This window comes from Onychostoma macrolepis, chromosome 12 (assembly GCF_012432095.1).
Source record: "Onychostoma macrolepis isolate SWU-2019 chromosome 12, ASM1243209v1, whole genome shotgun sequence".
In the NCBI taxonomy this organism is placed as follows: domain Eukaryota; kingdom Metazoa; phylum Chordata; class Actinopteri; order Cypriniformes; family Cyprinidae; genus Onychostoma; species Onychostoma macrolepis.
Genome location: NC_081166.1, coordinates 13,308,341 through 13,323,256, shown reverse-complemented (window position 1 = coordinate 13,323,256; position 14,916 = coordinate 13,308,341). Strand labels below are relative to the sequence as shown.

Below are 14,916 nucleotides of genomic sequence, written 5' to 3'. Positions count from 1 at the left end.
GCTTAGCCAGCCATAAAAAAGAAAACAATTTAAAAATGTCTAACTTGAATAGATGATCTATATGGTATTGATGTATTGTACATCCCTAGAAAGCCATCAAAACAGACCAGCCTAACCAGATTAGCAAGGCTGAGAAACCAGCTAACCGTTTTTGGCTGGTTTAAGCTGGTTTTTGTAGAAGGGATTAGAAGGGATTTTCTCTTTAAACACAATTCCTAGCTCCTTTCATTTGGTTTCTGCTGTTTGGCCCTGTGTGGCATTTACCCTGGTGCTGAAGTTCGTCCAGGTCCATGAACTTGCTGGGTCTGGGATTGAAGCCCTGCGCTGCTTCTCTCTCCTTCTCCTTCTTCCTCTGGAGCTCCTGCTGCCTGGCCCTGCGAGCAACTTCCTCTTGCAATTCATCCAGCTCGCTGCGCCCCTCTCCTACACATACACAAAGACATAAATAAGTAACAGTAATACTCATATGCTAGTTAAACACTTGAAATGAACACCTTGTACTGTAGCAATAGTGGGTTAAAGCACATAGGCAAAGACTCACCCAAACTCAGTGGACTGCTGCTCCAGGTGGGTGATTTGAGGTCTTGCAGGATGGCACTGCTGCTTTTGGATTTGGGCACTGTGCGCCAGGAGGGCCCAGAAGTCACGGGTCTCTTACTGCCGCTGTCCCTGAAGCGGAAAAGAGCATATGTCATTCACTCAGTCATCGTGAGAGTGATTCTTAATGTCTCTGTAGAATATTTGTCTGTGTATACTACAACATTAAGGCTTATGGTACAAGCCTTATATATTCAATACAGTTGTTGGCATTTTACAATTAAAAAACACTGTGAATATTAACACCTTCAGAAACAATCTATGAAACAGATTTGTTGTATAGACATACAGTATATGAAGCAGGTCTGGGTGATGCTTGCTTATTTCTGCATCATATTTCAACCATTATTTATAGAAATATAGTGTTGAAAATATCAAACATGATGCAGCAGGTATTTGAGGTATATTATTCATCAGCGTAATACATTTCATGACACATTATGCCCACCAAAAAAAAAAAAAAAAAGTTAATCAAATCATTAAATTAAATTAATTTAAAACTGAAATATAATTTGATTAAGATTAGTGGTGTCAAAATTAGCGCAATTAATTTTCAGTTTAACGCGTTAAAAATATTTAATGCAATTAACGCAGGGGCAGAGCTAGGGTTGGCCACCCCACTCACAACTGCTGTTTCTGTCACTTTTTCTCTTGACAAGAAGTGCATTTATTCAGTCGCAGAGCGTCTTTACGAACACATCAAACCGGAGACGTTTCAGATGCACGCTCCACTTCATTTCAGCGCCAGGCGCGAGTCAAACGAGTGCAGAAACGGTACTGCGCTGTAGTCTGCCCTGTATCATTTCATATCAAAGCACAAAATAAACTATGTGCATGCAATATTGTGGTCAGTTAAGTCATAATGTTACCAAAAAGGCGATTAAAGCTGCCTTAAAACTGTGCGTGGCTGCGTGCATGTAATATATTTTATATGAGTCACATTTAAGAACATGTCTCTGAATTGGTTTTCAAAACTTTCCTGGAGCAGCCCAGCACTGTCTCCCTCATCTAACACACCTGATTCAACTCGTCAGCTCATTAATAGAGACTTTATGACCTTAAGTGTGTCAGAAATGGTAAAAAGAGTTGAGAGAAAATATGATGTGTGTGAGATCCACGTCAAGTTCAGCAGCAGCAGCAGCTCTTAAAGAAATAACAGCCAAAACAACCTAATAACAGCTGCTGTGATGTCTATTAATCAAAGGACAAAGAAAAAAAGAGCAAAAAAAGAACTTTTATAGCTTTAAGGATTCATCTATATTTAATTTAGTATTTAGTGTTTGATAACTTCAATTTCAATTTCTGTATATTTCTGCTGAAGGGCAGAGGTAAATATGACATTTATAATAATGGGTTTATGTGAAGATTGTTTTAAGTTCACTTAAATTAGAAGTTATTTTTTAAAAGTCTAATAAATGTTAAATTATACTGTAATGTTTAATGGCTGTAGTAAATAGGTAAATATTGGGAGGGGGGGGAATTTTATAGAGAAATCAGTATTGGTATCAGTGATACTGGCCTTCAGTCATAAAAAAAAAAGATGCCATTAAACAAATATTAAAAGATATACTAGTCTTTATGTTGTTTGTACATTAATTTGAAGATTGAATGTGAAATTACTGGAATATAAAAGTATATTTAAAAACTTTAATGTTAGGGGGGATTAATCACGATTAATTTCAGAAAAAATGTGCGGTTAATTAGTTAAATTTTTTAATCGATTGACAGCACTAATTAAGATACATTCATAGCAGGAACTAATATATAAATATACAAATAGTCTGGTCTATCATTTTTAAAAAATATAATCGATTTCCCCACACTCATTATCTCAAATGGCTTGGGTATGAAGAGCATTCACAGCTTATATGGACTGCACACCCCTGATATATAGGTTAGTTTTGGCCAAGTTGATGTGTTACCTGTGAGCACTGGTGCTTGGGTTGTCGCTGAGGGGCATGTCCATGCTGATGGGGCTGTTGCTGTTCCTCTCACTACTTTCATAGCCGCTCTCCATCCTCTGGATCAGCCGAGGCTGCTGTTCCACGCCTCTTAAAGGTGGTGGGATCGGTAGATGCTCCACTTCTGTTTCTGGCACGCCCCCTGAGCCATCGGTCATGCCCCCCATCTCTGCTCCTGCAATGCTTGACCCCTCCACTGCAGCCCCTGAGACCAGCTCACTGTGCCCTGGTGACATCGGGTCTTCCGGCAGCGGGGAAGGTCCGAGCGTGGTGTAGCCAGCCGGCAGATGCTTTTCCCGGCTGAAGATACTGTCAATGTTCAGGGCCTCTCTTCTGGGTCTCCATGTGGGCCGATAGCGCCCTCCACTGGAGCTGGACTTGGACTCGCTGCTGGTGCTCTCGTCTTCCCAATCTCTCGCCCGCGCCCCAGCCTCCGAGCCGCCCACCCCTGAGCTAGAGGACGATGAGAGGGGTCTGCTGTGGATCATATTCACAGTCTCTTTATAGTCCTGCAGATGGCCAGTAGAAGAGGGCCTCGGCGTACAAAGGGGAGTGGCCTGGTCTTTAAGAACCTCCCCTGAAGAAAAAAAAAAAAATCACATTTATGAAAGCTTTAAGTAGTAAATTTGACAGGACATGTGCCTTCTCAGTTTGATTCAGCATGACGCGTTTGCCAGTGGAATTTATATTAGAGAGCGTGTGTGTTTGTTAAAGTACCTGCAGTGTCCATGCTGTTCTGGGAACCGCTGCTGTCCTGATTACACACCACAGTTCCCTGAGAGTCAGAAGAGAAATGGGAGGCCATGGACTCATGGTGTGATCGAGAGTGCTTGTAGCTGTAGCTGTCTGTGGAAGAGTCTGTGCGTGTGTCACTTGAAATTGAGGGCTCCCTCCCTGACGACGACAACAACAACAGCAGAGAAGGCATTTAGAAATAGAGAAAGTTAGCTTCAGCTATCCAGCTGCAACTGCTCAAAGGTCAGATTTTAAAGGGATAGTTCACCCAAAAATTTAAATCCTCCCAAATCATATTATCATTAAAATCCTTAAAATCATACCAAACCTACTTTAAAAACTCGCATCCTTCCACAAAGGAAGAAAATTCAAAGTATATATTGAATGTACTTTATGATGTACAATGTACAATGAATGTGGACTGAAGCTTTCAGAATTCAGAAAAGAAAAGTAAAAACTCCATAAAGTTTGTCGATATGATTTGGCATAAGGTTTTTTTTAAATCAATGGTTCTCAACCAGGGGTCCGGGGCCCACTAGGGGGCCTCAGCAAACTTCCAAAGGACCGTAAAGGTGACTTGAAATGATTAAGAATAGGACAAAACAAGCATTAATATACAGAAAAGCAAGTAAATATTTAGATATTTTTTAATCCACCCCCTTTAAATTACAACCTGGATATACTGTATGAGGCCTAATTTTTAAAAGCGTTATTTCTAGACCTGGAAAAGTCATGAAAACTAATCAAATCTTAAAGCTCTATGGCCATTTTTGAAATAAATATAAATTTTTGTATGCATGCCAAGCTTTAAAATATTTTACTGTGTAGAAATTGTGAGTAAACAGTACTTTTGAAAATCCTCATCCTTAATCCTAATGGGAAAAAAATCATGAAAAACTGGAAAAATCACAGGGCCTTCAGTGGACAATTGAGTCAAAAAGGTTGAGAAACATTGTTTTAAAGTCATATTATAGCATTGGGTGAGATATAGAATGAAATGTTTTTATTTACTGAAAACATTCCTCTCCAGTGAACCGTTAACTCAAGAATTGCTTTGAGGCTTTAGGTGACTCAGTTGTGAACCTTGTAACCAGATCAGGCCATTGCATGAATGAACAAAATAATCTGTTTCAGTGAAAAGACCTGATTCAAAAGAATTATTCAGACATCGCTACATCTCTCATGAATGTGCTAAGTACAGTTAAATAAACTAAACAGTTTTTTTCAGTTTAAAAAAAATCAAATGTATGGTTTAGTGCTGTATTGACCACTTTTTTTTTCAATGTTTTGGACTCATTTTCAGGCTTGAAAACTTAAGTGCCAATTCAAATGTGATGTTTCATATGGATTTGGATTGACTGTATTTTCATTTTTAAGTGAACTATTCCTTTGTTTGATTCTAAGAATAAGCGTTGATAAGTAGTACTGTTTCTTTTTTGTTTAACCCTCTACCTCTCCGTCCCGCCTCTCACTTCCTCTTTGTCTCACCGGAGTCTTCGCTGTCATAGCCGGCCTTGCTACTGTGGTGCAGGTCCAGCTGCGCTGCCAGCATGTCTTGCGTTGACACGGGCGTCCCTCGGGGGTCAGCGTACAGCAGCAGAAGTGGCTGGTAGTGGCCTTTTATACATCTCGACACCACATCTTTCCACTTAGGTCCGATCTGTGACGGTTTGGTGAATTCAGAGTTACCGCACATTCCATTCACAATTAGAAACACTAGAATCAGCTGCCAGAGACAAACACGTCATTACCTCCTTCACATGTGCATCATCGAAGTACATCCACTTGCGTATCTTGGTCTGGAAGAAGAAGGTGGAGTAATGCTTGCCGTAGTAGCAAACCATGCCCACAAGGTAGAGCTCCGATTGTTTGGCCCTCTCATCCGTCACACGGTAGAACAGCTGGAGGGCGGGCACATAAAGAGAGAATGATTTAGAGTTGACTCGATACTATACTGCAGTGAAAAATTAAACCATTATAACTAAATATTGACTTGTCAGCACTAGCAGAGCGTATTATTTTAAGACTAACAGTTAATTGAAAAACAGTTAATTGAAAATTAAATAAGAGTACTTAGTTTCAACATAATTATGTGAATAATTTGAGTAATCTGAAACATTTGAGCAACAGGTAACACAATGTTCATGAGAGGAAATCTCTAAACAAGGTCCCTTCAAAAAGGGTTAAAAATGTGAAAGTATTGTCTCTCTTTCAGGTCATGAGTGTGAATTTGAATGGAATTGGTCACACATACACGGATGTTGAATTAGACGTAATTGATGTAATTTGAATTGCAGTGACAGAAGGAATTCATTGAATTGCAATTAAAAAAAAGTAAAAATCAACAGTCACACAACAGTAAAATTTCATTATTTTAGTAATAACACATAATTATATCATTCATTTTGGCAATTCTCCAACATGATATGACTGATAACATGAATAAAAATGTAATAAGTATAATATTAAAATTAACAAATGTAATATTAATCATAGTTTATTATTATTATTATTATCATTTACTCTCTTATTCTCACCAAGGCTGCATTTATTTGATGAAAAATGTAGTAAAACTATAATATTGTGAAATATGATTCCAACTACATTTTAATGTATTTTAAAATGTATTTAATCTTGTAATGGAAAAGCTGAATTTTAGGCAGCCATTACTCCATATGCTGTGTGTATGAAAACTTCAAAAAGTCTCTTCGAATTTCATTCTATTTTTTATGCACTTAAATTCAAGTTCTGCATTCTGTGTAACACAGAATGGCACACAACCCTGCCGTGAAGTTGATGTGAGAACACTGTAACACTAGTGGGGCCACAGAGATATTGAATGTGACAAAGAGCACACTGTGTTTCCTCCTCTTGTCTTGAACTCTGCATAAGAGAGAGGGAGCTGGAAGCTCAAGGTTATTGCATTGAAGTGGTGACAAAAAGGAACAATGATAGTGTGAGTCTTACATCACCCAACCGCAGGCACGTGCCCAGGCTGTGGATGACGTCTTCGGCTAGATCAGAGTGATCCGAGTCCCACACCAGGCCGATGCTGATGATCTCCGGGCAGTTCATCAGAACCCGCCGAATCCGCAACATCTCACCACAGTTACTCTGAAACAATGAGAGAAAAAAGAGGGCATCTTGATCACATGTGCATGTGTGCGTGTGTGAGAGAGAGAAAAGGTGAAGGAGAGATGAAAGGAAAGCTTCAAACAGGGCAACATGGTCCAGCAGGGCCTTATGTTCGGCACCCAATGTTCTAGCTGTGCTCTTTGAGTCACCGCCCTCCGTCGAGCGCTTTGGCAGTGGTATACGGAAACAGGCTCTGGCGACGAGCACCACTGCCAGCCTGACCCCTTCCCTCAACGTACAAAAACCTAGTCGGGCACTGCCTTTGTGGAGCGGGCAGCGGGGTGACAAACAGGCTGGCACCAGACCTGGGCAGGAAGGGATTAGACAAAGAGCCCAGTTCTCAGAACCGGCCTCTCTCTCTCTCTCTCTCTCCACCTCAGTCGCTCCATCACAGACAAACACACACAAGCGAGGCAGCCAATGAACAGCCAGCAGCGGCAGCACTGCTGAGATTTGGGACAGACACACAGTGTCCCATTAGAGATCATTGTTAGCCTCAGCTCCGCAGTCTGTCCTGCCAAGCGCTGGGAATCCAGACAAACACATGCTTTCAGGGCCAGACGACTAAGCTTCTAAAGAGCAGTGACGTTACAGACTACCGATCTCAGCTGCATTTCAATAAAGCCATTTCAGGGAATCGACAAATGGAAAATCACTGGAAATGAAAGCATGGATTTCAGCTTGACTGAATTTTGACTCATTTCGCTGATTTGGTACAGAGCAGACTGTAAAGAGCTGACATGGGTTTCTCCGTAAGCACGCTGAATGATGCTGGATTGTGTTTGGGTTGATGAAATCATCCACCTCCTGTGGCGGGGTGAGGGTGCACAGTGTGTGGTAAGAGCTGATCGGCAGCTGGTGTGTAATAGGGTAGGACTGTGTGTGTGTGAGTGTGTGTTAGGGGTCTGTCATCTGTAAAGAGGAGAGGAGCAGTGAGCAAAACACTCTCTCGGGCAAAGAACAGACGGTCTTTATGCTTCCACGTAAACAGCAGAGCTTAAATGAGTATCTGGGTGGCTTGAAGAAGGGTTTGTTTTGAATCACTTGGGTGAAGATCAAGTTAACGGGCAAAATCAAACCATAACTGAGGGCATGAAAGGCATGAAAGAATTTTATCCAATGGGATCTGACTGGATGGTGAAAATTAGGCTATTATTTTTTGGAATACTTGATCCTGATTGGCCAAAACTAATCAGCTAAACTGTATATTTCAGCGTTGCCCCAGTCATCCGATTTTCAATATAGCTGTGCACTAATAAAATGAAGGTAAATGATATGAATTTATTAATTCACATTAATTCAACATAAAAATGGAAATAAATGAATCACTTATAAACTGACAAATAAATTGATATATTTCAAATTGCTTATTTAATCAATGTTTTAAAATGTAATTAAATACAACAAAATAGTAAATGATTTTTTTTTTCAATTTAAATTGTATTTTGAGTCAAAACCTAACTGGCTGCCCCAACGAGAGAACCGTCCAATGACTTTTTCTTTTTTTTTTTTAACTCAACTTAGAAATGGATAAAGAAATGCATATGGCAAAACAACAAAGAAAAGCATCTAAACATTTATTATTCCTTCATTTTATTTAAAGTGTTACCCCAAGTCCTCCATATGCTTGTTTCATGTCTCATCTAGCACTCCACAGTGTCTTTATTTTCACAAAATAAATACATTTTATTTAATAATTAAAATTAATTTAAAAAATAAAGCACTACGAGGCCATTTTTTTCTGTCTTGTTTTCTTATGACATTGTCTTCATTTTCTCATGAGGAAAAAAATCTGTACGCCTCTCAACATTTCTCTGGTCAGCCGCAGACATTCCAGTCCCTTGAATTGGCAATGTAATCAACCACGTTCAGACTCACTACAGTCATAAAGTTGTAGCCTCCTTCTCAAGCATCGGACACTGACTTGTAGGTGATCCATATAGCTATTACTCAAATTTTTTACACATTAAACTAAAAATTTAAGCATGAAAAACGTTAAAACGTGTGTGTATGCATGTACTCACCGGACAGTTTCGCAGGTCGCCCATGGTGCTGGCATTGCGGAGAAGCTCTCCAAACATGTCAGGCGTGGGCTTCTCCTTACATTCCAGCATTCGCACAGCTTGGTTACTGCAGCAGAGGGAATAAGAAACAGACGTGTCCTCAAGCACCAGAGTTAACACCACTGACAGGAAATACACACACAACTCTACATACAATAATGTTGAACCTTAATTAAAAGTATAATACAGCTCAGTATTACATTTTTTCAGCTGCCCAAAAACTTTAGTCTTCACAGATGTTATATTCCCTAGAAGACATCAGAAACTAATGTAGCAGCACTCGTTCTCTGTTCCATCTCCACATGGTCTCCATCAGAACAGAAGCCGCAGGCCTGTGCAGAAATCAGCGTACTTTACTGGCTAATGTTTCCTTAAGCTAAGCGTGATAGCATCCATTTGACATGCAGCATATCTGCACACATGAAGCGTCTGTCAGCATGTCTGCATGGAGGAAATGTGCCGAGACAGTCCCTTGAGGGCTAAATACAACCTATATGCAGACACCAATTTACATCAGACAGACAGGTCTACCCTTTCTCTCGCTGTCTTACTTTCAGCATTATTCAGTGTGCTTTACTTGCAAATGATGGTCATACTCAAAAACCCAATATGTTCTTTTTCATGTTAATCGTACTGCTCTTTTTGCAATTAAACAGTTAATGTACTGAAATAGCCACTTTGACCTTGAATCACGCTTCACATTGTTTAGCATGCAGTGTTACCGCTCATCATATTCAACACATTAATAATGATGTTAAGAGGGTGGATGGCATCATCTTTTTTCCTTTCTGGCATGTTTCCTGCATATCCATGCATCTATATAATCTATCGCATGCATTATCATTCGCAGGGTGACATATGATGGCAATGCGAATGATTTGCACAAAAATGGTCGATTTATGAATTGCGTGACGCTACTGAAAATCTCTGATCGATTCTAGTGTCTAAACCACTTTACATTATAGGTGTGCTGATATAACTATTATAAAGTTGCACTGTTGTTTGGCATTACAGCTTCATGTATTCAGGTTTCTATTAAATTAGTTATCTATTTATGCTCATGGAAGATTAAAAGGTATGGTGTAATTTGCACTGCAATACAGTTCTATGTAAATGCGACTTGGCAAACAACTGAATAAACAAACCTTGAATAAAATTATGCACATGATAAGTTTAACATGCATTTCATTTGGATGTGCATTTCATTGGAATCCCAAATGTGCCATGCTTAGGTAGATGTGTAGTTCATAGTGTAGGATTGCAAATCAGTTCTTTCAGAATGATAAATGTAAGCCTCGCGGTACAGATAAACCTGTCCGATCTGTTTCACAAAAGAGAGAAATAAATAAATAAAAGTTCCATTGTTTTCCATGATATGTGCGAGCTTGGTTTAGCAGCTTTGTTTCTGGATGAAAAATACTGAGCTAGGATTTTGAGCATATTGTGTGGTCTTTGTTTTCTGGTGTGAGTTTGTGTATGCATGTGGACGTGGCTTCCCACTTTCCTCATATTTGTTCATACGAAAGCCGTCGTGTGAGAATTCAAGGCTGCACAGGGTTACAAGCATCCAGGAGTGAAGGAACACATTGTACTATCATTTACTGCCACACGACCATGTGGCAAATCACACGATTTACTGCAGAGTGAGTGTGTGTGTGTGTGTGTGAGCGTAAGAGAGAAGAGAGACTGCGTGTTTTTATGCACGTGTGCAATGCAAAACCAGTAAACTGTGTGTGAAATGTTAAAGGTTAATACATATTAAGCAATTTAAAGTGAAATATCTGTGCATGAGCATCCATTATCCATTTTCAAACATGGAGAATTGTTGCTTTCATATCTGATACAGAAATCAATCAGGGATGTCTAAATCTATGTGTGTATTTAATATATATTTTCATCCTTTCAAGTTTTTTATAAATATATTACATATTACAAATAAATCATATTTAACGGAACCGTTTATGTCCGAACCCACTACTTTTTAGGAAATTAGAAAAATCCTGTAGTTTTAAATAATTAAACACCATGTAAGTATTATGGCTGTGACATGAGCCTTTACAGTATGTGCAATTATTCTTACAAAATAATGCTGTAACTTTGTACACATACTGTAGTTTGACAAATGGCACATTAGTAGCCTCTATTTAGGGTCTTAATAAATCAGGGCCTTAGTGGGGGGTCAAACTATTCTATCATTTGGCAATGCATAATAAATCAAGAAAGTGAAATTCTGAATCATGTGGGAACCTCAGATGGCCATAATGCTGATACAGATTTTTTTCTGATGTCTTATAGAGTGGGCATAATGAAGGGGCCGGGGACGAGATTCAATGGGGAGTGATGGGTAATGCCCTATCTGTGTCCTCAGTGCTCATTGGAGATATGGTTTTATCATGGTCTAAACATCAGATGGGTCGAGGAGCCCTCAGAATGAAATACAGGTAAGAACATTTTCAGGAAGCTGTAAGAGTAGGTGTGTGTGCATATACGTGGGATTTATATGTTGGAACACGGGGATGGATAAAGAGTCGTAAAATATGGCAAACGAAGGTTGCATGTGTGTAACAATCTATACACTAGAGTGGGAGAACAGGACATGAGGGAGAGGTTTGGGGAGGGTACATTTCCTGTACATAGCTCTAGCAGATGGTTCTCACGGGTCTGATATGTACGATGACAGCTAATAACCCGTGATATAGAGCCTCATTCCAGCCCAGCAGGTCGGCTTCAGCATTCAGTCAGAGCTGGTGGCTCACTTACCCGATAAACACTGTGGAAGTTACCTTCAGTTCCCAGTCTGATGTGTAAATCGAAACCCTCACTCAACATCAAAGTGACAAGAGCCACAATCATCCGTTTCCACCACTAAACGGTGTACACATGGTCGCACACCCCACTAAGTCCCTACAGATCACCCTCAACCACAAGAGCATCCATCATTTTTGCAGCACAAGGCAAACTGAGCCAAAACACAGTGAAGGGCAAGACATAATGGTTGGCAGTAGTATGGCCAAATGGTTCAAGATTTGAGAGGATAAATGAAGACTGAAAAATCAACACTTAACAGGGTGCTATTGTCCCTGGGCTCTCGAGTACGACACTTAACCTCAAGCGCTTTTTTCACACTACCTGCGTCCCAAATGACGCACTATACACTATTCACTATGTACTCAACTGTGTAGTGTATGAATTATATAAGGTTATTTTGTCATTCATAATCTGAGTCTGATAGTCCCTCCCCCTCTCCTACGTAATTAAAGCTGACACTTGCATGCATAAAATGTCCAACATTCCACACTTTTTTTTTTCTCGGTTTGTTAAGTACATCATCCGGGTATTTAAAGTTCACTTTTTCTTTTTAGAATTTTCAGTGTGAACTCACACTACTTGTACTACAAAACGGCATAGAGTAATGCACAAGTACGCAAACTGGGATGCACCTAATTATTTTCAAGCACTAAATATACCGTTCAAAAGTTTTTTGTAATGTTTTGGAAAAAAGTCCCAAGTTTGCAATTATTTGCTAAAAACGTATTTGTTAAAACAGGATTATTGATCCTTAAGAAATCATTCTAATATGCAGATTTGGTGCTCAAGAAATTGGTGCTCATTATTATCAATGTCGAAAACAGTCCGTGCCATCTTTTCCAAGATTTTTTGATCAAAAGGAAGTAAAAAAAAAAAAACAGCATTTATTTGAAACAGAATTTTTTTGTAAGATTATAATTGTTATTACTGTTCAATTTAATGCATCCTTGCTGAATAAGCATTCACGTCTTTCCAACAAAAAAAAAATTACTGACCCCAAATTTTTGAATGGTAGTGTATATTTATGCATATTATGGTATTCTTAGCTTAGCAAAGATGCTTACAATAAATGCACTCAAAGCTGCTATTTGAGTAGAGTTGTAGTCTATGTAGAGAATTCCAAATCTCCCAATTATATTATAATTTTAGACTATAAAAATAGCTGTTGTTTTTTTTTTTTATTTAATCAAAATAACCCAGCTGAAGTTTGACTGAGATTTAATTGGAATGCACAATGAAAAAACATGATTTTTAAAAACTGAGCTTTTGCAAATGAACTCTTCATATGTACTGTATGGATGATATGAAAACGTGGTCCTCCACTTACCAGAGAGAGGTGGTGGAGATGTAGTGCACCATCTGAATAAAGGGGAGAGGATCCGACGTGGCTCCACAATTATTACAAACACACTGGAAGAGAGAGCAAACACAGTTAGAATACATGTTAGGCACCACACAAAATGCACTAAAAAAACAGATAATATCCCCCACCGACCTGTTCGAAAAGTGTCATGGCAAACTTCTGATGTGGGATGCAGTGCTTGGCTGTGCAGATGTCCTCCTTGGTCTCATCCGAGATGTGGAAGTGGATCCGCATCAGGAGGTTCTCCTGAAGAAAACCAACACAGACAGTTTGGATCTTTTCTAGTAAATGTGAGTCGGTGTGTGTGTGTGAGCGCATTGGCTCTCTCGTTCCTCTGATAAACAATTCTGGAACAAGATGTTTAGCTCCAGTGCAATACAGCATGCTGGCTATTTCTGCGGCATTTAAACAGTGAGGCATCTTTGAACAGGTGTTTGTGTATGTGTGTCAGAGCGAGTGTGTTGTGTGGTCCGGCTCGTATATTCATTTTTCTCTGTCAGCACTCACTTCACGTTAATCTGATCAAGTGAGAACAACACATCTATTTTTCATAAGAGTCCTTTTGATTCCCTGGCTGAAGAAATTTAAAATCAATCGATCACACTGCAAGTTCCTGACAAAGGAATACAGGGTGAATGAGGGAGTGGGAGAGAAAGTGAGAGAGGTGAATAAGACCATACATCAAATCTCTAGTTCCCTTCCTTTCATCTCGCTAACAGCCGCAGACCACGCCTGCAACACCCCTACAACTACTGCTGCTGGAGAAACTACTTTAAAACCAAAGCTCCCCAAGCTACATGCTACTCCGTTTTAATCAAAACAGTTAAACTACAGTCAAGCTGAAAATTTGAAAAAGTAGCTGGGTACACTATAAAATTACTAAGGAACAGCAGCTTCATTGAATCTAAGGCAACAAAATTGTTTTATATATAACTATTAAATAATATAAATTACTTCTGAAATCAGAGCACAGTTTACCAGGTACAGAAATATTAAAGGTGACAGCATGAAATTTACAGAATATGTATACTTGATATAACTAATAAAACTTGAAAACCAATTCACAGGAAAGTAGATTTAGACTGAAGTATCCCTTTATGCATCAATTAATCCTAAAATTTAATATGGAACTTAATTCCAAACACAATGTATGTTGAGAGACTTAATTATTATGAGATATGATTGTGTACATTTTGGTGACTGTGTAAAACATCTATCTATCTATCTATCTATCTATCTATCTATCTGTCTATGTGTCTGTCTATCCGTCTATCTATCCGTCTGTCTATCCATCTATCTATTTGTCTGTCTGTATAACAAAATAATTTAACAGCTAACAACTTTTTTCCTGAAAATATACACACACTGCATTGAAGTCCAATTTTGTTACATATAACTATTTTAAAACTACTGAACAGTGTCATTTTAGTTTTATTTATATTGTATTATAGTATTTAATAATATTGTAAAGTAGCTATGTTTTTATATTTCATTTTTTAACTAATTAACTTTTCAGTTAGTTGCCAAGCCAAGTTTTTACATTTTTCATCCAATATTTAATTTTTATTTTATTTCAGCTTTATTCCACGTTTAAACGTTTTTAAATAATTTTAGGTAGCAATAACACTGGTACTGAAAAAATAATGTATCAATCTTGTACTGTCATCTTGGATGACAAGTGGCATTTATTGTAAAGAAATAAAGCTGGTAAAACATTCAACAACAACAAAAAAAAAACAGTTTGTGAGGTTCGAAACATATTTTTCAATAAGACAAAAGTATTTAGGATACTTTTTCAATTTCACTCGGCTAGAAAGCTTTGTGTGCAATGTTATTAAAAAATCAGCAAAGCAGCATTAAGTTATACTACTCTTTGCAAAAAAGTTTTCTAGAGGACTTGAAACAGTTAAGCTAGTCAGTCACACAACTAAAAAATATATAAAGTTAAGTTAGTACCACAAGTACCACTAGTTGTCTACTCCTCAACACTAATAACTCTGAATTCACTGAGCTTGTAAATAGACTCTTCACACACTGCATTCAACCAAATTTTTCACTCTGAAAAATATCACATCTCACGCCCTCCGCTAGACACTTCTCATTGAGTATCACACAACAAATCATTAGTGTATGGAGCGTTTCATTTCCTGCTCAGATAATAACGCAGCTATTTATGCAGGGGTGCAGATGTGCAGAGGAGCGAGGCAGAAATGAAGAGTTGGCATTTCGCTAATGTACCGCCTGTCGTCTGGTG

General features: G+C 38.6%; 1 protein-coding gene across 11 annotated transcripts in view; it reads right to left on the bottom strand.

Moving 5' to 3' along the window:
* usp54b (ubiquitin specific peptidase 54b) overlaps nucleotides 1-14,916 on the bottom strand; it is a 162,314-nt gene that overhangs the window by 77,261 nt on the left and 70,137 nt on the right. For 8 of the 11 annotated variants that reach the window (XM_058792727.1, XM_058792726.1, XM_058792734.1 and 5 more), the window contains 10 exons: nucleotides 12,795-12,908; nucleotides 12,632-12,709; nucleotides 8,453-8,569; nucleotides 6,261-6,407; nucleotides 5,045-5,194; nucleotides 4,782-4,953; nucleotides 3,276-3,452; nucleotides 2,520-3,135; nucleotides 542-669; nucleotides 265-423 (listed from right to left, as the gene is read on the bottom strand). In XM_058792727.1, the coding sequence (XP_058648710.1) occupies nucleotides 265-423; nucleotides 542-669; nucleotides 2,520-3,135; nucleotides 3,276-3,452; nucleotides 4,782-4,953; nucleotides 5,045-5,194; nucleotides 6,261-6,407; nucleotides 8,453-8,569; nucleotides 12,632-12,709; nucleotides 12,795-12,908 (1,858 nt within the window). Of the gene's footprint in view, nucleotides 1-264; nucleotides 424-541; nucleotides 670-2,519; nucleotides 3,136-3,275; nucleotides 3,453-4,781; nucleotides 4,954-5,044; nucleotides 5,195-6,260; nucleotides 6,408-8,452; nucleotides 8,570-12,626; nucleotides 12,710-12,794; nucleotides 12,909-14,916 lie in introns of all 11 variants that reach the window. The other 3 variants (XM_058792735.1, XM_058792729.1, XM_058792728.1) reach the window with 2 other exon arrangements.